At 48.2% G+C, this 22517-nt stretch overlaps 2 protein-coding genes across 5 annotated transcripts in view; both read right to left on the reverse strand.

Annotated features, from left to right (window-relative positions):
* Positions 1 to 3104, reverse strand: part of NRXN3 (neurexin 3) — a 110000-nt gene extending 106896 nt beyond the window's left edge. For 2 of the 4 annotated variants that reach the window (XM_053474686.1, XM_053474685.1), the window contains exon 1: positions 2835 to 3080. In XM_053474686.1, coding sequence (XP_053330661.1) covers positions 2835 to 2862 — 28 coding nt within the window. In that variant the 5' untranslated portion in view covers positions 2863 to 3080. Of the gene's footprint in view, positions 1 to 2834 lie in introns of all 4 variants that reach the window. The other 2 variants (XM_053474687.1, XM_053474688.1) reach the window with 2 other exon arrangements.
* Positions 3105 to 3658: 554 nt separating this feature from the next.
* LOC128504284 (neurexin-3-like) lies at positions 3659 to 9549 on the reverse strand. Its single transcript, XM_053474323.1, has 2 exons — positions 8674 to 9549; positions 3659 to 3852 (listed from the first exon to the last, which is right to left on the reverse strand). The coding sequence occupies exons 1-2, from the start codon at positions 9380 to 9382 to the stop codon at positions 3659 to 3661; spliced, it is 903 nt and encodes a 300-aa protein (XP_053330298.1). The 5' UTR covers positions 9383 to 9549.
* Positions 9550 to 22517: the final 12968 nt, after the last annotated feature.

Consider the following 22517-nt stretch of genomic DNA (forward strand, 5'->3'; position numbering starts at 1 on the left):
AGAATTCACCTATATTTCTCACTGTATTCCAGACTTATCCATGACTAGCCGTACCCGAGCTGAAAGGGTTAAGAAAACAAGCAAAAGACTGCAGTTAACCCTTTCAATGTGTCACAGGGTGGCAGCAACATTTACCGGGGTCTGCGGTGGACAACTGAATGTTCTACGGACTCTGGCAAACCCTGCAATGTGTATTTGGCACTAGTTAACCCATTGCGTGCCGATACGTGTAACACCCCCTCTCCCCGACGTGCCAGCAGTCACGGGGAGGTGTGGATGTCTCGCAGCGCCACGCTCAGTCTCTTTATACCCAAAGCGGCCTCATTTGCAAACAAATTGCCACAGTGAGACCCTCATGCAAATCACCTCGCTACAAACATTGTGCTAATCTGGAAACATAAGTGTTTGGCTGCCCCAGGGCGAGAGTCATGGAGGGCCGCGCCGCGCACGCATTACATGCACCTGCTCCACGAGATCGTCTGCGGCGGCGGGAGCTGCGACGGGTCCGACTGAGCTCAACGCCGCCAGCCTGGGTACAAGAACATGTCACCCCAACTCACACACTATATATATATTATATATTTATATACACACAGTATACAGATTATATATATATATATACAGCGGTATATACAGACACACGCTGGTATTACTTCCACAAATATATAGATATACATAGAGGGAGCAGAGAAGTATATATATATATATAGGTTAATATAGATATATATGTACTGTATATATAGTTATTAGAATAATGTAGATATATTGAGTTAGTAGATAAATGTGGATCATATATATATATATATATAGGTATTAGATAAATGTAGATGTATAGGTATTAGATAAATGTAGACATTATATATATATATATGTGTGTATTAGATAAATGTAGATTATATATATAGAGCTATTGGGTAAATATAGACATATAGGTATATGTTATAAAAATCTTGTGTTGCGTGGATGTGTTTTTTTTTACATATCATTAGAAGACACTCGTATTTCTCCTATACGAAGAGCAGAGGAAACGTGTGAGGAAGAAGCAGCGCACTGACAACGACGGGCAAACAAAACCATTAATAACCACCCAGCGACAACCCCGGGTACCTAGATACCCCAAAACCGGGGCACTTCACAGAATACCCCAGCAATCAACAGCATACGAGCGGCATATAACACCCTATTACTGCGTATAACCCTCCTCATCCCATTTAATATTCCCATAACCCATCCTTTTACTCCATATAACCCTCACCATCCCATATAATATCCCCATAACCCCTCCTATTACCCCATCTAACACCCTATTACTGCATATAACCCTCACCATCCCATATAATATCCCCATAACCCCTCCTATTACTCCATATATAACCCCATTACTGCATATAACCCTCACCATCCCATATAATATCCCCATAACCCCTCCTATTACCCCATTAACACCCTATCACTGCATATAACCCTCACCATCGCATATAATATCCCCATAACCCCTCCTATTACTCCATATAACACCCTATTACTGCATATAACCCTCACCATCCCATATAATATCCCCATAACCCCTCCTTTTACTCCATATAACACCCTATTACTGTGTATAACCCTCACCATCCCATATAATATCCCCATAACCCCTCCTATTACCCCATCTAACACCCTATTACTGCATATAACCCTCACCATCCCATATAATATCCCCATAACCCCTCCTATTACTCCATATAACCCTCACCATCCCATATAATATCCCCATAACCCCTCCTATTACTCCATATAACACCCTATTACTGCATATAACCCTCACCATCCCATTTAATATCCCCGTAACCCCTCCTATTACTCCATATAACCCCTATTACTGTGTATAACCCTCACCATCCCATATAATATCCCCATAACCCCTCCTATTACTCCATATAACCCCTATTACTGTGTATAACCCTCACCATCCCATATAATATCCCCATAACCCCTCCTATTACTGCATATAACCCTCACCATCCCATATAATATCCCCATAACCCCTCCTATTACTCCATATATAACCCCATTACTGCATATAACCCTCACCATCCCATATAATATCCCCATAACCCCTCCTATTACTCCATATATAACCCCATTACTGCATATAACCCTCACCATCCCATATAATATCCCCATAACCCCTCCTATTACTCCATATAACACCCTATTACTGCATATAACCCTCACCATCCCATATAATATCCCCATAATCCCTCCTATTACTCCATATAACACCCTATTACTGTGTATAACCCTCACCATCCCATATAATATCCCCATAACCCCTCCTATTACCCCATCTAACACCCTATTACTGCATATAACCCTCACCATCCCATATAATATCCCCATAACCCCTCCTTTTACTCCATATAACACCCTATCACTGCATATAACCCTCACCATCCCATATAATATCCCCATAACCCCTCCTATTACTCCATATAACACCCTATTACTGTGTATAACCCTCACCATCCCATTTAATATCCCCATAACCCCTCCTTTTACTCAAAATACCCCTCTTATTACTTCATATACCCCTGATATACCCCCTCCACGCTGCCGTCTTTATATTTGTATTTCATAAAGCGGATTATAACAGCTCAGTAAACATTTTTATGATAATTGGTAACTTTCAGTAAATTTACTCAGTGAAAGGTTGACATTTTAAAACCAACAGAAATGAGAAGCCGCGGAGACCGCTGAGCCCCACCAGGGGAAGGACTGCTTCATGTAACACGCATGGAAAAACACAGTAACACAGTAACGATGCACAGTAACGCAAAGCGGGCAAATACCTTTGGATCTTCCTGCGAGGCGGCGCATGGTGCGAGAGTCCAGGGGAGCAGGTCGAGAGAGTTTAGAGAGAGAGAGAAACCAGCGTCAGGTCAGCCTTTTTTGAAACATTCGCTCAAAAAAGGCTTAAAAAAAACAAAGACATGCGGAGGAAAAACACAGAAACAAAGTGCACACGAGAAACACGCCACACGGGACACACAGCGTGGAGGACACAGCACACGGGACACACAGCGTGGAGGACACAGCACACGGGACACACAGCGTAGAGGACACAGCACACGGGACACACAGCGTGGAGGACACAGCACACGGGACACACAGCGTGGAGGACACAGCACACGGGACACACAGCGTGGAGGACACAGCACACGGGACACAACACTGCAGCACCTGGGAAGGCGCAACGTTCTCGATACCCTCACAGACACACACGGCAGGGTAATTAGAAAACTTTCCCAGTCCCTCTGCTCACTCGAGGGGCAAATCCGAGGCAAGAACCAGCCCAGTTTCAGAAACCGGGGTAAACACACCAAACACACGCCAAGAGCAGTAGCGGGCAGAAGGATGGGTGTTAATGGCGCCTGCTCAGTTATGATAGGGGATGGATGATGACCGTGAGCGTCTGCATGAGGTGGGGTATCTCCAGGGCACTTTCTCTGACAATAACCCAGCAATGTGTCCTGGCAGAGCCACCAACCAAACATGGCGGGGCAGATCATGAACCCCGGAGGCCGTACTGGAAGAATATTCTAGGCTGGTCCCAGTCCGCCATTTTGCGAGGGGACTTTGCTCCATGACAGCAGGTCCATAAACCCACGTTCTCTTACGTACTCGACACTCCGTATCTGCCCTCCCGGTTAATACCCAGGGGCTTCACTGCAACTAATTCCGGGATGGTCCCATTAGACAGACGGGAAATGAGCGGGTGATGGGGGTGAAAGGCATGAAATGGTCTGGCGGGTGCTTCTAGATTTGAGAAAGCCATACCTTGGTCATCAATCATCATGTGGGCCAAGCCTTGGGAAGAAGACAGGAAGAAACGGAGAACGGGGAGAAGAAAGGAGAAACACGTCAGTAACACGCCCCGAGCGGGGACTGCGGTCACACATACTTAACACGGAAGTATGGATTCTATAGGACGCCCAGGCCCCAGCTTTCCTCTACATGCTGAAAAGCTGCTGGTTATCAGAGGAAGAAACAGGAAATTTGGGATCATTGATGCCGTAAAACCTCTAATCCTAGAACGGGTTAAACACAAATTAACCCCGCGATTTCACAGCACGGGTCACGGGAAGAAACGGGAGCCTTCGGCAGCAGAACCAATTAGCCAGAAAATCCCCTAAATACCTAAAACCCAAAAGCCCTACAGAATGGCCGGAACGTCTGCCTACCGCATCCATCGGGAGACTATGCTTGGTATCTACAACCCCCTACAATGGTTTCGTGGCTAAAGGGGAAGCAGTTTGGGGACTTTAAAGACTCACCTGGAATATCATTGACATCTACTGAGGCATCAAATAAAAGAGAGAGAGAGAGAGAGAGAGAGAGAGAGTCAGAGCACTCGGCACAATCTCTTGCATGGAAGCAGCTTCACATGCAGACTCACTACAGAGTTTTGCACCCCTCGTTGCCCCCAGTTTGCCCCCTCCGTGCACTCATGCAAGTGGAGGCAGAAAGCAGCCCTGGCCGCCCACTTTGCATGGAATCCACTGACTGCTCCACGACATCTGTCCGCGGGGATCAGATCGCAAAATATTCATTCTGTAAGTAAAAGGCACACGTATGTAGTAAGGAGCGGGCACACGTATGTAGTAAGGAGCGGCCTCCCGCCATCAGGAAGCTGGAGAGAAAGATGGAGGGAAGAGATCAGGAGCCCCCAGTGGCAGCCGCGGCTTCTTACCATACAGAGAGGTAACAGCACCGCGCGGCGCTCCCCGATACCCCTTACCGGAGTAACAGCCACTCTTACCGCATCACGGGCACATCTTGGATACCGTTACCATTACTTCCGTTAGAGTGTCAGCTCTTATGGTCTTTTGATCCAATCTCTAAACGTAATATTGTCACCAATTACTTTGAGGTTTTGTAGCTGTACAGCGCCGCTGAGAACGTTGGTGCCATAGTCATAGTTGAATAACATGGGCGTGATGGCGAGGCGTGTTAAATTGTCTCTTGCCGGCGCACACGTGACAGCGTGTCCGATTGTGCCGCTCAGGCTCTCGAAAGCACAGGCAGGACCGAGAGGGTTAATTCTGCCAGACAGGGGTTAAGTCCGTGTATTAGGCTTTTGTTCGCGGTTATGAATTGCCTGTCACGGCTGACACCAGCGAACACAAACACAGCCGGAATAATAAATATTTAACCCCAGCGGATCCCATGTCAGTGATACCTGATCCACCGCCCAGCCACCATCCCGGCTTAAACATCATTAAGAGATGGGCTAACCCTTCTACTGCCAACACAAGGCCACTGTATGCATAGTACACCTCTTATTACCCCTCCTACTACGCCATATAACTCCCATAATACCCCATATCACTATATATATATATATATATATATATATATATATATATTACCCCTCCTATTACTATATATTACCCCTTTACCCCTCCTATCACTCCTTATAACCGATATAACACCCCTTTACCCCTCCTATCTCTCCTTATAACGATATAACACCCCTTATCACTATATATTACCCCTTTACCCCTCCTATCTCTCCTTATAACCGATATAACACCCCTTATCACTATATATTACCCCTCCTATCACTCCTTATAACGATATAACACCCCTTATCATTATATATTACCCCTCCTATCACTCCTTATAACCGATATAACACCCCTTATCACTATATATTACCCCTTTACCCCTCCTATCACTCCTTATAACGATATAACACCCCTTATCATTATATATTACCCCTCCTATCACTCCTTATAACCGATATAACACCCCTTATCACTATATATTACCCCTTTACCCCTCCTATCACTCCGTATAACCGATATAACACCCCTTATCACTATATATTACCCCTTTACCCTTCATATCACTCCTTATAACGATATAACGCCCCTTATCATTATATATTACCCCTCCTATCACTCCTTATAACCGATATAACACCCCTTATCACTATATATTACCCCTTTACCCCTCCTATCTCTCCTTATAACCGATATAACACCCCTTATCACTATATATTACCCCTTTACCCCTCCTATCACTCCTTATAACGATATAACACCCCTTATCATTATATATTACCCCTTTACCCCTCCTATCACTCCTTATAACGATATAACACCCCTTATCACTATATATTACCCCTTTACCCCTCCTATCACTCCTTATAACGATATAACACCCCTTATCATTATATATTACCCCTCCTATCACTCCTTATAACCGATATAACACCCCTTATCACTATATATTACCCCTTTACCCCTCCTATCACTCCTTATAACGATATAACACCCCTTATCATTATATATTACCCCTCCTATCACTCCTTATAACCGATATAACACCCCTTATCACTATATATTACCCCTTTACCCCTCCTATCACTACTTATAACCGATATAACACCCCTTATCACTATATATTACCCCTTTACCCCTCCTATCACTCCTTATAACGATATAACACCCCTTATCATTATATATTACCCCTCCTATCACTCCTTATAACCGATATAACACCCCTTATCACTATATATTACCCCTTTACCCTCCTATCACTCCTTATAACCGATATAACACCCCTTATCATTATATATTACCCCTTTACCCTTCATATCACTCCTTATAATGATATAACACCCCTTATCACTATATATTACCCCTCCTATCACTCCTTATAACCGATATAACACCCCTTATCACTATATATTACCCCTTTTCCCCTCCTGTCACTCCTTATAACGATATAACACCCCTTATCACTATATATTACCCCTTTACCCCTCCTGTCACTCCGTATAACCGATATAACACCCCTTATCACTATATATTACCCCTTTACCCCTCCTATCACTCCTTATAACCGATATAACACCCCTTATCACTATATATTACCCCTTTACCCCTCCTGTCACTCCTTATAACCGATATAACACCCCTTATCACTATATATTACCCCTTTACCCCTCCTATCACTCCTTATAACCGATATAAAACCCCTTATCACTATATATTACCCCTTTACCCCTCCTATCACTCCTTATAACGATATAACACCCCTTATCACTATATATTACCCCTTTACCCCTCCTGTCACTCCTTATAACGATATAACACCCCTTATCACTATATATTACCCCTTTACCCCTCCTATCACTCCTTATAACGATATAACACCCCTTATCACTATATATTACCCCTTCACCCCTCCTATCACTCCTTATAACGATATAACACCCCTTATCACTATATATTACCCCTTTACCCCTCCTTATAACCGATATAACACCCCTTATCACTATATATTACCCCTTTACCCCTCCTATCACTCCTTATAACGATATAACACCCCTTATCACTATATATTACCCCTTTACCCCTCCTATCTCTCCTTATAACCCATTATATTACGGGAAGGTTTGGGGGTCTCCTTCCGCTGGGTGGGGTCACATAACCCACACACATGACACTAAGTCACGGAATCTCATGCATGTTAAATATTTATGCTGTAACATACGTGGGGTATGGATGGACACGTATGGGGGTCTGCTACTACCTGCCCTACTAGTAATGCCTACTGATAACTCCTGCCCCTAATACCCGGTACTAAGAAAGTCTAGATACCCAGATACCCCCAGCTGACTCTTGCCTCTACTACCTGAGTACCAGGAACCTCTACTGATACCGCATGTCTAGTATGTACCGCTAGCCAGCTCACAGATACCCCAGCTGCCTCCTGCCCCTCATACCCTGGGGTACTAGTGGCCGTGTGGGTGGGTCAGACCCGGATACAGAGGGGGCAGAAGCTCCAGATGAAAAAACTGAAATCACACAAAGTAAAATCCAAGGCCGACGAGGCAGCTTAAGCGAGGCCGTCGGTCATGCGGATGGGGGGGGGTGACCTCATTACCAACAAATACGGATGAGTTTGTAATCCAGGCCATGCGCGGCTCCAACAATAATACGGGGCATCTCCAGCGGATAATGAGGGTACTTGGCAAAATAACGCCCCCGGTAACGTCGGAGTGGAAGGCCAGGGGCTTTAATATGACGGGCAGGGGGAGGGATGGCAGACGGGCAGATTAATACAGTAATCGGGTCACAGAGGCAGCTGGAGGATTTCCCCCCTAAAGCAAAAGCTGCGTGTTACCCTACGTCACATGATCCAGATGGGGCTTTTCAAAGAAACAAAAGCGTAGAGAGCCTTCAGCCCATGGGTTACATACAAACAACACGAAACATACAATGCGTGGACCAGCCACTGGAGACAAGCCCCGGACACGGAGAGGTAACCTGGCCCTTGCACCCAACGCGTCTTGCTTCTCAGTTTATTCATCCGATCTGTGCGTGGCAGCCCCAAAATTACCGATTATCTGTGTTTCTGGGATTTAACCTGGCGCTCTAGTATTACGGTCTCCTGAGCATGCAGTCTGCTAAGGGCTATACTGAAACCTTGGGAACGTGCAGGGAACGTACCCCCCCTCAGGGCCACTGATGCGTAGCTGGGGGCCCACCATGTATTGGACACTTAGAGACCTCATTGTCTGTCCATTAAGCTAGAAATGGGTAGACACTTAGTGATCCTGGGTCACAAAGGACAAGATGGACTCTTCTGACCCCCCCCATACCTCAGCCTACTTACCTTCCGAGCAGAACTTGCCCCCATATCCAGTGGCCGCACAATCACAGGTGGGTTCCCCGGCAATCAGGTGACAGATCCCTCCATTCTCACATGGGTTTTCGGCACACAGTCCCTCCAGATCCAGCCGGGCACCGTGGCTACCCAGCAGCCGTGGCTCAGAATTGCCGTACTTAAGGTCAAGTAGGTATCCAGAGAATGGAGCCATATCCCTAACGGAGGCCAGCGTGAGAGCCTCTGAGCGCATGTCCCCAGGGACACCCCCCACGAACAGATCACTGACAATATTCATGTGCTGCCTCTGCGGGCGGACCTCTCCGGGCTTGGCTTCCCCATCCAGAACCAGGACGGTCCTCAGCCTGTTCCGACTCAACATGAGGAAATGCCACCCGCCATCGTTCACCTTTTTGTCACTCAGCACCACGGTCTCTGCACAGTCGATGCTGAAGCGCAGTCGGACGCGACCATCTACCAGAGAAAGGGAGAGGAAGTCACAGATGCCACCATCGTCAAAGTAGAGAAGGAGACCGGTGGAGACGTTGGTCCTGAGCTGGAAGCTGAGGTCGCTGCGGGTACTGGCATCCCATCTCAGGTATCGAGCCCACTGGTTGGGGAGGCCCATAAACTCTAATCCCAGGCTCAGGCCTAAAATGGAGCCCAGGAGGAAACTTAACCGCAGAGTAAAACTGAGGGTGTGATGCCCAAAAGTCATGGTGATTCAAACAAAGGAAAGAAAGCAGAAGAGAGGAAGCCGCGGAGAACGCGCAAGAAGGACGGGGTATTCAGTGAGCCGAGGGCAGCCTATGCCACGACCAGCCTGCCACGCTTCTCACAAGGACCACAGCGGGCGAGGGAATCTCAGGCTTCAGCGGGCAGAGCGTCCAGACCCAAATGTTACCTGAAAGAGAGAGAACTCAAGTTAGTTCTTCAGACATCTGACGGTCAGGGACGCAGTGGGCTGTGGGTCAGGTGTGTAGCGGTAGCCGTCTGTCTGAATGCCCGTCCCAACAACTCCTAACCAGTCAGGTATGAAACGTGCCCAAAACCAGCACAAAACCACCATGGCAAACAGCCAGCTCTCTGCCAAACTTAGAAATCGCCAATCGGTGCAGATACCCAGCTCCCCGCCAATCCCACAGCCAATCGGTGCAGATACCCAGCTCCCCGCCAATCCCACGGCCAATCGGTGCAGATACCCAGCTCCCCGCCAATCCCACGGCCAATCGGTGCAGATACCCAGCTCCCCGCCAATCCCACAGCCAATCAGTGCAGATACCCAGCTCCCCGCCAATCCCACGGCCAATCAGTGCAGATACCCAGCTCCCCGCCAATCCCACGGCCAATCGGTGCAGATACCCAGCTCCCCGCCAATCCCACAGCCAATCGGTGCAGATACCCAGCTCCCCGCCAATCCCACGGCCAATCAGTGCAGATACCCAGCTCCCCGCCAATCCCATGGCCAATCAGTACAGATACCCAGCTCCCCGCCAATCCCACGGCCAATCGGTGCAGATACCCAGCTCCCCGCCAATCCCACAGCCAATCGGTGCAGATACCCAGCTCCCCGCCAATCCCACGGCCAATCGGTGCAGATACCCAGCTCCCCGCCAATCCCACAGCCAATCGGTGCAGATACCCATCCCCCCGCCAATCCCACAGCCAATCGGTGCAGATACCCAGCTCCCCGCCAATCCCACGGCCAATCAGTGCAGATACCCAGCTCCCCGCCAATCCCACGGCCAATCGGTGCAGATACCCAGCTCCCCGCCAATCCCACAGCCAATCAGTGCAGATACCCAGCTCCCCGCCAATCCCACAGCCAATCAGTGCAGATACCCAGCTCCCCGCCAATCCCACAGCCAATCAGTGCAGATACCCAGCTCCCCGCCAATCCCACAGCCAATCGGTGCAGATACCCAGCTCCCCGACAATCCCACAGCCAATCAGTGCAGATACCCAGCTTCCTGCCAATCCCACAGCCAATCGGTACAGATACCCAGCTCTCCGCCAATCCCACAGCCAATCTGTGCAGATACCCAGCTCCCCGCCAATCCCACGGCCAATCGGTGCAGATACCCAGCTCTCCGCCAATCCCACAGCCAATCAGTGCAGATACCCAGCTCCCCTCCAATCCCACAGCCAATCAGTGCAGATACCCAGCTCCCCGCCAATCCCACGGCCAATCTGTACAGATACCCAGCTCCCCGCCAATCCCACGGCCAATCAGTGCAGATACCCAGCTCCCCGCCAATCCCACGGCCAATCGGTACAGATACCCAGCTCCCCGCCAATCCCACGGCCAATCGGTGCAGATACCCAGCTCCCCGCCAATCCCACGGCCAATCAGTACAGATACCCAGCTCCCCGCCAATCCCACAGCCAATCCGTACAGATACCCAGCTCCCCGCCAATCCCACGGCCAATCGGTGCAGATACCCAGCTCTCCGCCAATCCCACAGCCAATCAGTGCAGATACCCAGCTCCCCGCCAATCCCACGGCCAATCTGTACAGATACCCAGCTCCCCGCCAATCCCACGGCCAATCAGTGCAGATACCCAGCTCCCCGCCAATCCCACGGCCAATCGGTACAGATACCCAGCTCCCCGCCAATCCCACGGCCAATCGGTGCAGATACCCAGCTCCCCGCCAATCCCACGGCCAATCAGTACAGATACCCAGCTCCCCGCCAATCCCACAGCCAATCCGTACAGATACCCAGCTCCCCGCCAATCCCACAGCCAATCAGTACAGATACCCAGCTTCCTGCCAATCCCACGGCCAATCAGTGCAGATACCCAGCTCCCCGCCAATCCCACGGCCAATCAGTGCAGATACCCAGCTCCCCGCCAATCCCACGGCCAATCGGTACAGATAACCAGCTCCCTGCCAATCCCACAGCCAATCGGTGCAGATACCCAGCTCCCCGCCAATCCCACAGCCAATCAGTACAGATACCCAGCTTCCTGCCAATCCCACGGCCAATCAGTACAGATACCCAGCTTCCTGCCAATCCCACGGCCAATCAGTACAGATACCCAGCTCCCTGCCAATCGGTGCAGATACCCAGCTCCCCGCCAATCCCACGGCCAATCGGTGCAGATACCCAGCTCCCCGCCAATCCCACGGCCAATCGGTACAGATACCCAGCTCCCTGCCAATCCCACGGCCAATCAGTACAGATACCCAGCTTCCTGCCAATCCCACGGCCAATCAGTACAGATACCCAGCTTCCTGCCAATCCCACGGCCAATCAGTGCAGATACCCAGCTTCCTGCCAATCCCTCCGGCCAATCAGTACAGATACCCAGCTCCCTGCCAATCCCACGGCCAATCAGTACAGATACCCAGCTCCCCGCCAATCCCACAGCCAATCAGTACAGATACCCAGCTTCCCGCCAATCCCACGGCCAATCAGTACAGATACCCAGCTCCCTGCCAATCCCACGGCCAATCAGTACAGATACCCTTGCCCGACCGCACTCGCTACCACTACTAGACAGCCACTCTAAGCTCAGGGGCTCAGCCACCTGGGTGACGAGTGGCTACTTCTGGCAGAAGACCTCGTCGACTCCAAACCTCGTTAACATCAGTATCATTACAGCCTGCCGGGTCAGATAACCGGAGCCCGTGCCGTTTATTCAGGGATGGAGACACCCGATCCGGGGCCCAGTAAACCGACACACAGGGAGCCGGTGGAGTGAAACGGACTCATTGACACGGGACTGATGGCGGATTCACTGGCCTGGGTAGGGGGTGCGCTGGGTGGAACGGGAAAACAGGAGCACCAGGATCATCTCCGGTAATTAGGGGCCAGTGAAAAAAGCAAGCCGAAGAAATGCCAAGTCCGTGTACTAAACAAAACATCCACCCACGAGGATGAGCGCCACGCGCATGTACACGACATTTTCAAGCAAAAAATGAAATGGATTTTGTATAAACAGAACCCATTTTCCCAGGACCTTCACACCCTTATATTTTCCAAAAGCCTCCTTGATTCAATGTTGCCCCTGGGCTGAGAGCGCAGGGAGTGACCTCACGGAAGGTGGGTGCAGAGTCTACGGGGAGCGTGTAATTTGCTGCCTCTGCTCTGCTGCGGTTTCATGCAGACATTGGGGGCTATTTACTAAGGTATTGCTCACCAACTGACTGCTGACTCAACCACTAACCCGCTGACTCCACCTCTAACTTTACCACAGATCTGACCACCAACCCGGCCACTGACCCAATTCCTAAGCGACCAACATCTCTACCACCAAGCCATTCTGAGATTCAAGTTGACCATTAACTCAACCATCAACCCGATTGCCCACTGAACCACCTACAAGACCACCTGGACAACCAACCCAACCGCCCAAGACCAATTTAAACGCAGACTCAATTCCGACAGCCAACTCTACCACCATTTCAACCACCAACCCAACCTCTGACTCTACCCAACCCTCTGACCCGACCACCAACTCGACTTCTGACACTACCCAACCAACACAACCCTCTGACTCGACCACCAACTCGACTTCTGACTCTACCCAACCAACACAACCCTCTGACCCGACCACCAACTCGACTTCTGACTCTACCCAACCAACACAACCCTCTGACCCGACCACCAACTCGACTTCTGACTCTACCCAACCAACACAACCCTCTGACCCGACCACCAACTCGACTTCTGACTCTACCCAACCAACACAACCCTCTGACCCGACCACCAACTCGACTTCTGACTCTACCCAACCAACACAACCCTCTGACCCGACCACCAACTCGACTTCTGACTCTACCCAACCAACACAACCCTCTGACCCGACCACCAACTCGACTTCTGACTCTACCCAACCAACACAATTATCGACCAGACCACCAACTCGACTTCTGACTCTACCCAACCAACGCAATTATCGACCAGACCACCAGCTCGACCACTGACTCCAACACCAACTTAACCTCTGACCCGACCACCAACTTGATCACTGACTCTTCCACCAACCCTACCACCTGCTCCACCGATGACCAACATGACCACTAACCTGACCTCTGACTTGATGACCAAACCCAAATTACCACCAACCCAACTGCCTTCTGTATGAAAATGTTTCCTCCATTACCTCACCTCGTGTGTTTATAGTCCCACCTAATCCTACGTGAATGTGGGATCACAGTGACCTGTCCCAGCTAAAGCTCTCATCTCTAAATGAGTTTATCTACAAAGATCCTCTTCTGGCCCCACTACATGTTCCCAGCAAGCCCACAATGCATTGTTTTCCAGCTGTCACATAGAGTGTTTGTTTTGCTCAAATGGCACACATTAAAGAGCAGGAACCGTCCATCGTGCTCCCAAATCACCTGCGCAGACAGAGATCAAAAGAAAGCTTCTGCCTATACAAGGCGGCTGTATATACATAAAGCCGCAGAGCAGGTGCACCGCAGGTACGCCCCCCAGGTAAGAATAACCCCGAAACGGGGTATGGATCACGTTTCCCTCTATTCAGAGGCATCGCGTGGAACAGCGTGACCTGCGGCCGGCGACTCGGTTACACGCTGCTTTACTGCTCGTTTCGGTCGTTGGTCTCGTCTTAGATTCAGGAGCCGTATGTCTATCCCATGCATGTTTAATACCCTCACTGTATTACCCTCTACCACTTCTGCCGGGAGGCTGTTCCACTTATCTACGACCCACTCGGTTAAGAAAAACATCTTCACAAGCCAATAGACTACAGCCTCTAGTCCAAGCTTATGTATTTTAACAGGTAATTTGAATTCAGTAAAAGCGGTCTGTGGAGCACCCCGTAGGTGGACAGTCACAGGTCTCAGTAGTCTCTCTGTCTGTTTGTGGCTCCAGCGTCTCCCTGCAGGCGCCGGGATCTGCCAAACTTACATTAAACACAGAACAAGCTGCCAGCCCTTCCTGACCCCAACTGACTTTCAATCATCTGCCGATCAATACTTGGCACCCAGGCGTGGGCATCAGACTGCCAGCTTCTGCCCCCTCGTGCCCTTTGTACACACTAACAGCACGGTGACCCCAAATACTATTCGGTGTTATTGTCCCGAAGCACGGCACGGAGTCCTGGGGTTACTGGCAAACCCCAGCATGCAGGGTCCAGCTGCTGCTCCGCCGGCATAGAGGGCTGCGGTGGGTGTAAGAGGGGCATTACTGGTCCGTACAGGAGCCACGGGGTGCAAGGTTATGCCTGTTTTGGAGGAGTCCAGAAAGGGCCGTGTGGCTGGGTAACCGTGGCTGTGGTTATGCCAGGCTGCAGGGGTAGTGTTGCCCGGCAGAGGGTTAGGGTGATGGCCGAGCTGTAATGGCAGTGGTGAGTTTCCCACCATGCATTGCGTGGTAGTCGCTGCATGTCAGCTCTCATTACAATCTCCCCTTCTTGGGCAGATTCCTCCATCCTGCCCCCAGCTACTGACCTACTCCCTGCCATACCACATTAACCCTTCCCGTGTCCAGCCTGACCACAATCAGAGTGTCAGCTCTGCAGATACAGCACATGAATTGCCCTCTCGTATCGGCAGAGAAGTGGTTAATGCCCCACGTGGCCGGGACCCACACGGGGAGTTAACCCTTGTCTCCTCCGGGTCTGCTGAATGAGATAAGCGACTGTGTCTGAGCTTTAATGAAGGACGATGTGGCCGGGACCCACGGGAGCGGCCGCCACATTGATTACACATCCACAGCAATTACCTCCGCTCACAACAAGTATATACACGGCCGCGAGGGCACAGAACATGCGCGAGGGAACCGGGGCAGCGGCGCGGGATCATAGGAATTGTAGTCACTCTGATAATTACCCCAGTACCAGCCTCATGCTTTTTACCCCCAATATGAGATGTTGGATGGAGTAATAGGAGGTGTTATTTAGGGGTAATATGGATTATATGGCGTAATAGGAGGGGTAATATAGGAATTATGTAAGGGGTTATAGGGGTATATACCTGAATAGGGGGGGTTTAGGAAAGAATACATGGAGTAATGGGGGTTATTAGGAGGGTATATATATAGGCATACGGGGGTATATAGGGAGGGGTACATGGAGGGGTTGTTAGGGAGGTATATAGGAATACGGGGGTATATAGGGAGGGGTACATGGAGGGGTTGTTAGGAGGGTATTTATAGGCATACGGGGGTATATAATGAGGGGTACATGGAGGGGTGGTTAGGGAGGTATATAGGCATACGGGGGTATATAGGGAGGGGTACATGGAGGGGTTGTTAGAAGGGTGTATAGGAATACTGGGGTATATAGGCATACGGGGGTATATAGGGAGGGGTACATGGAGGGTATATAGGAATACAGGGATATATACAGAGGGGTTGTTAGGAGGGTATATCCAGGAATACGGGGGTATATAGGGAGGGGTACATGGAGGGTATATAGGAATACGGGGGGGGGTATATAGGAATACAGGGATATATACAGAGGGGTTGTTAGGAGGGTATATCCAGGAATACGGGGGTATATAGGGAGGGGTACATGGAGGGTATATAGGAATACGGGGGGGGGTATATAGGAATACAGGGATATATACAGAGGGGTTGTTAGGAGGGTATATCCAGGAATACGGGGGTATATAGGGAGGGGTACATGGAGGGTATATAGGAATACGGGGGGGGGTATATAGGAATACAGGGATATATACAGAGGGGTTGTTAGGAGGGTATATCCAGGAATACGGGGGTATATAGGGAGGGGTACATGGAGGGTATATAGGAATACGGGGGTATATACAGGAATACGGGGATATATACGGAGGGGTTGTTAGGAGGGTAAATACAGGAATACGGGGGTATATAGGGAGGGGTACATGGAGGGTATATAGGAATACGCGGGGGTATATAGGGAGGGGTACATGGAGGGTATATAGGAATACGGGGGTATATAGGGAGGGGTACATGGAGGGTATATAGGAATACGGGGGGTATATAGGAATACGGGGATACATACGGAGGGGTTGTTAGGAGAGTATATACAGGAATACGGGGGTATATAGGGAGGGGTACATGGAGGGTATATAGGAATACGGGGGGTATATAGGAATACGGGGATATATACGGAGGGGTTGTTAGGAGAGTATATACAGGAATACGGGGGTATATAGGGAGGGGTACATGGAGGGTATATAGGAATACGGGGGGTATATAGGAATACGGGGATATATACGGAGGGGTTGTTAGGAGAGTATATACAGGAATACGGGGGTATATAGGGAGGGGTACATGGAGGGTATATAGGAATACGGGGGGTATATAGGAATACAGGGATATATACGGAGGGGTTGTTAGGAGGGTATATCCAGGAATACGGGGTATATAGGGAGGGGTACATGGAGTATTAGGAGGGTAAACGGTATCATCTGAGGCAGTTATTCGCATGTGATGTCAGTTTTCGGCCCCCCGTTAGCCGCGTCCGGTAATGAAATGTGTCAGAAGAATCACTCTCAGCCGGTTATTCCTGACAGTCGGTGCCGAGAAGGAATTTTAAATCCTCTTCAGGAGCCGCTCATCACTTCGCTAATCAGGAGCTGATTAAAGAGCGCAGCGCGGGCTGCTCCCTCGCAATCAGGGCTCCGCTCCCCCACACTATTAAACACGGGGTAACCGCTTCACGTGCCCGGGGCCACCGGCTCGCCCCAACCACAACATCACAAAAACTACAGCCCGCTGACACCCGACACGGAACCAACCGGAACCACGGACTTCCACAAAAAAATATCCGGCTTTTAATGCTGTGATGTGGGGGAGGGGCGGTGAAGGATTTTTCATATTTTTGGGTGATTGACAGCGCAGCGGTGAAAAGGTTAAAGCAAAAACATTTCATATTGTTAAAAAAAAGGCGAAGCGATGATGTAAGGGGGCGGAGTCAGAACACGCGTCGAGCTTGACAATTCTCTGCGCTACTGCGCAACCTTTTAATGTATTCCTACCCCCCCCCCGAGAACGCCCCCCGCCTCTCCCCGTGTTTATTTTGGGTTCCGCAGGAGGAGGGCGTTGGGGGGAGCGGGTCACGGTGCGCGGGGGGCTACGGCGGAGGGTATACAGCCACCTCCATACCCGTATATCATCCACGCTCCAGGCTCGGAGCTCGCTCGCCTCCATAGCCAACATTTCATGGATGGTTACCTCTAATGATTATCACTCGACATCCATCCGAGCCTCAGCCCACCCCCACCGGGTCCCCAGCACACGCGCCCACAAACATGGCAATTCGACATACGACACGGAAACACGACAAGAAGGGAGTAAGAAAATGGCGTTGGGTCCCACTTTCATCCCCCTCTCCTCGCTTCCCCCCTCACCGGCTCTCTCCTCCCCCAACCTCAGCCTCCCCACCCTTCGCCGATCCACCTTGGCGAAGCGTTGGACGCCGTATATTGCACCCGGAGAGGGCAAAGGGGCGGGGGGGGCTGGGGGTAAATATCCCCGGCGAGGGGGAAATGGTGCGTGAATCTCGATATTCCTGCAACGCGCACGAAACTCGCAAGCGTTACATGCGGGGAAGGGAGACGTGAGCGGCTCGGTGGCGTGGGGGGCGGAGGGCCGGGGGGCGTTGGGCAGGGAGAGCGCCGAGGGGCGCATTACCGGCCATAAAACCGAAATTAAAGTACAAACGGCAGCAAAATCAAAAGACACATCGAGTTTCCCCGCCTGCCCCGGTAAATCCGTGCGAAGCTCCCCGTATCTCAGTTTTGCAGCTGTGGGTCTAATCACAGAGCTATTAAAGCCCCCCTCCTCCCCCTCCCGCGCACTCTCCCCCGTCCACTTTAACATTGATGGGGGGAAATAATGCGCCTTATAGATAATGAAACTAAATAGGCAGCCGGCTCCTGCAATCAGCCGGTAATTGTACCTTTTATTCCAGCCAAGTCGCTGCCAAAGAACTGCGAAAACACACGGGGGGCAAACACGACAGGAAGGGGTCGCCACGGAACGGACGCATCGGCTACCTGCCCCAGGTGGAGCGGCCCCCGTCCATCCAGACGACAATTCCCAACCGTCGGGGGTCAAAGTCAGTAAAATAAAGGGCAATTTATCTCAAAGTGCAGAAAAACAGCGAAAAAAAAAAAAAACTAAAACATTTAAAATCCGAGACACGTCAGACCCCCTCGTCCTCCAACGAAATAATTACCCCCCCTCCCCGCAGAAAATTCTAAATAAAGAAAACCCAGAAAACACACAAAAAACGGAAGAATTATGGAGGCTTTAACGCGACGTCCTCCTCCAAACGGCGGAAAAAAAATATATATATTTTTACCAAACGAACGAGAAAATTTCTAAAATAAAAGATAAAAAAGATTTTTATGAAAAAAAGAATTTATCTCGAAAGAAAATGGAGGTTTCTTTAATTTCACGCTGAGGTTCCCTCGTAACCAGTCCATCCCTTCGGCAAATCCCCCCCCCGTCAGCTCCCTGTTTACCAAACGGAACATTTTTTTGTATCAAAATATCGGGGAAAAAAGATAGAAATCCATAAACAGGGGGAAAAAATAATATTGTTGGGAAAAAAACAAAAAAACAAAAAAACCCACATTTACACCAAATATCCGTTTCCAGCACAGGATCCGATAAAGAAACAAAAGAATTTGGGATTCTGAGTTTGAAGCCGAAATCTACACAAAATGAGAATTTAACCGGAAAATGTATCCAAAATTCAATAATTTAGAAAAATATCTAATTTTTTTAGGGTCCGAAATTTTTCCGGCACGGTTAAGATTTTATGGGGTGAAATAAGAAAATGTTAGCGAGGGAGGAGAGGATATTTTTTAAGTTGTTTTGTGGGATTTGGGTGAATTCTCTGCGGCCCCCGCGGCTGGAGGACGGAGCCTCCGATATCACGGTCACCTACAGAAAGCATGAAAGTCACTCGCGTTTATACCGATGACATCACCCGGCGCTGCCACAAACGGGAGAAGACAGCTCGGTGCTCGACGTAATCAACAAATTCACACAAACGGGCATCACGGCAAGCACAGAAACATATACATACCACACGCGGGCACACGCCGACAAACGGCTACGGGTGTGTGTGTACGGGCTACGGTGTGTGTGTACGGGCTACGGGTGTGTGTGTACGGGCTACGGGTGTGTGTGTACGGGCTGAGGGTGTGTGTATGGCTATGGGTGTATATACGGGCTGAAGGTATGTATATGGGCTATGGGTATGTATATGGCTATAGGTGTATATACGGGCTGAGGGTATGTATATAGCTATAGGTGTATATACGGGCTGAGGGTATGTATATGGGCTATAGGTGTGTACACAGCAGACACACACAGCCTGACACCCAGGGATCCCTGAGCACTGTGTATATCATCAGGTGTGAGAGGGTACAGGGGCTGAGTGTGTAAATCTATAGGGTATGGAGAGTGTGCATTACCAGGTATGAGAGTGTAAATCTATAGGGTAGGGAGAGTTTGCATTACTAGGTGTGAGTGTGTTAATCTATAGGATAGGGAGTGTGTGAATGTATAGTGTGAGTGTGCAGTAGCAGGTGTGACCTGGTGTGAGTGTGCAGTAGCAGGTGAGTGTGTAATTATGCAGTATGAGCGCAGGGTTAGTGTTTAACATCAGGTGAATGTCAGGTACATGTGCAGTGAGTGTGATGGGAGCGAGACTAGGTGTGAGTGTGTAGTTTGATATAGGAATGAGTCCATACTATAGGTGTGAGCAGGAAACAAGCGGGTCACTCTGGGTGTGAGTGTTGTGTGTGGCACTAGGTGTGAATGTATAGAATTAAATGGGTGATATGAGTGAGTGGCACTAGGTGTGAGTGTGCAGAAGCATGTCTCTGTATCACTTTAGCTGAGTGTGATAAGAGTGTGGCACTCCAGGTGTGAGTGTGATAGGTGTGAGTGTGATAGGAGTGAGTGTGATAGGAGTGAGTGTGCCCCCTCGTCGTGCCCCCGCACCCACACCGCCCCCTGCTGACCTGGCCGCCGGGAGCTCGGGGTCCTGTGCGCTGAGCGGCTGCAGTCTTACACTGCCGGGCGGCCGGTGAGCCAGCGCAGCCGAGACTCGATCACGCCCCTGTACCGCCCACTACCCGCCCCCGGCACCGCCCGCAAACCCAAACTCGCTTTGCCTGGCCGCCGAGAAGCCAGCGCTGCCAAGGCACAACCACGCCCTTCACCACCCACTGCCCGCCCACAACTCCGTACACATAGCTTTAGAGTACAGAGATTCTACTAGGAGGGGTTAACTCCGCCCACACCGTCTCCACCTTTTAAAGGGAGGGATAGAGGCGGGGCACACATGTTACCGATACAGCTCACGGGGTCCGCCTGCAGTAACGGGATCATACGAGACCGGCGGACTTTATAATCCAATTAAATATTACAGTATCTCCCAATGTAATACAACCCCACTTTATATATATATATATATATATATATATATATATATATATATATATATATATATAATCTCATATTCCAGTATATAACTATAATATACCCCACTAATATATCATATTACAGTATATAACTATAATGTACTTAATATATCATATTACCATACATAATATGATATACCCCACTAATATAACAATACACCCCACTAATATATCATATTACCATACATAATATAATGTACCCCACTGATATATTGTATTACAGTATACCCTATATAATATAAGCCAATATATCATATTACAGTATATTGCTATATAATATACCCAATTAATATATATTACCATATATATATATATATATATATATATATATAGTGATATATATTAATTGGTTATATTATATAGCAATATATCATATTACAGTATATTGCTATATAATATACCCAATTAATATATATTACCATATATAATATACCCCACTAATATATCATATTACCATGTATAATATTACAGTATATAAAATATATTGTTATATACTGTAATATATATTGGGTGTATTATAACACACCAATATATTATATTACAGCATGTAACAATTTAACCCACTAATATATCATATTACAGTATATCCCTATATCTAACTCACTAATATTTCATATTACAGTATATAACAATATAATATGCCTAATTAACATCTTATATTACAGTATATTACAATATAACCCACTCATATAGTATATTACAGTATTTAACAATATAATCCACTAATATATTATATTATAGTATATGCCTATATAATATAACCCACTAATTTATCACATTACAGCATATAAAATATATAACCCGCTATTATGTTACAGTATATAAAATATAATATAACCCACTAATATATTGTTTTATAGTATATAACAATAAAACCAACTAATATATTATATTACAATATATAACAATATAATGCCCTAATATATTATATTACAGCATATAAAATAGAATATAACCCACTAATATATTATATTACAGCATATAATATACCCCACTAATATATATTATGTTACTGTATACAATATACCCCACTAATATATTATAATATAATTTACCCTACTAATATATTATTTTACAGTACAAAACATCCTCTACTAATATATGATAATACAGTATATAAAATGTATTATAATCCACTAATATATAATTTTTTCAGTACATCCCAATATAATATCCATTTTTATATAATATTACAGTATATAACAATATAATATAACCCACTGATATATTATATTACGGTATAATGTATCAAAGAATACTATAATTGACTATATTACACTATAATCGAATGCACTATATACCACCCTATATCACTATAATATAATGCACTATAACACACTTTTATACTATAATATCCCTACTACCCCCCCCCCCACACACACACACATGCATCAGTATATGCTGGCATAGAAAGGGTTAAATCCCAGAAACAGGGGTCCCATCATCACCC

This window comes from Spea bombifrons, chromosome 9 (assembly GCF_027358695.1).
Source record: "Spea bombifrons isolate aSpeBom1 chromosome 9, aSpeBom1.2.pri, whole genome shotgun sequence".
Classification (NCBI taxonomy): domain Eukaryota; kingdom Metazoa; phylum Chordata; class Amphibia; order Anura; family Pelobatidae; genus Spea; species Spea bombifrons.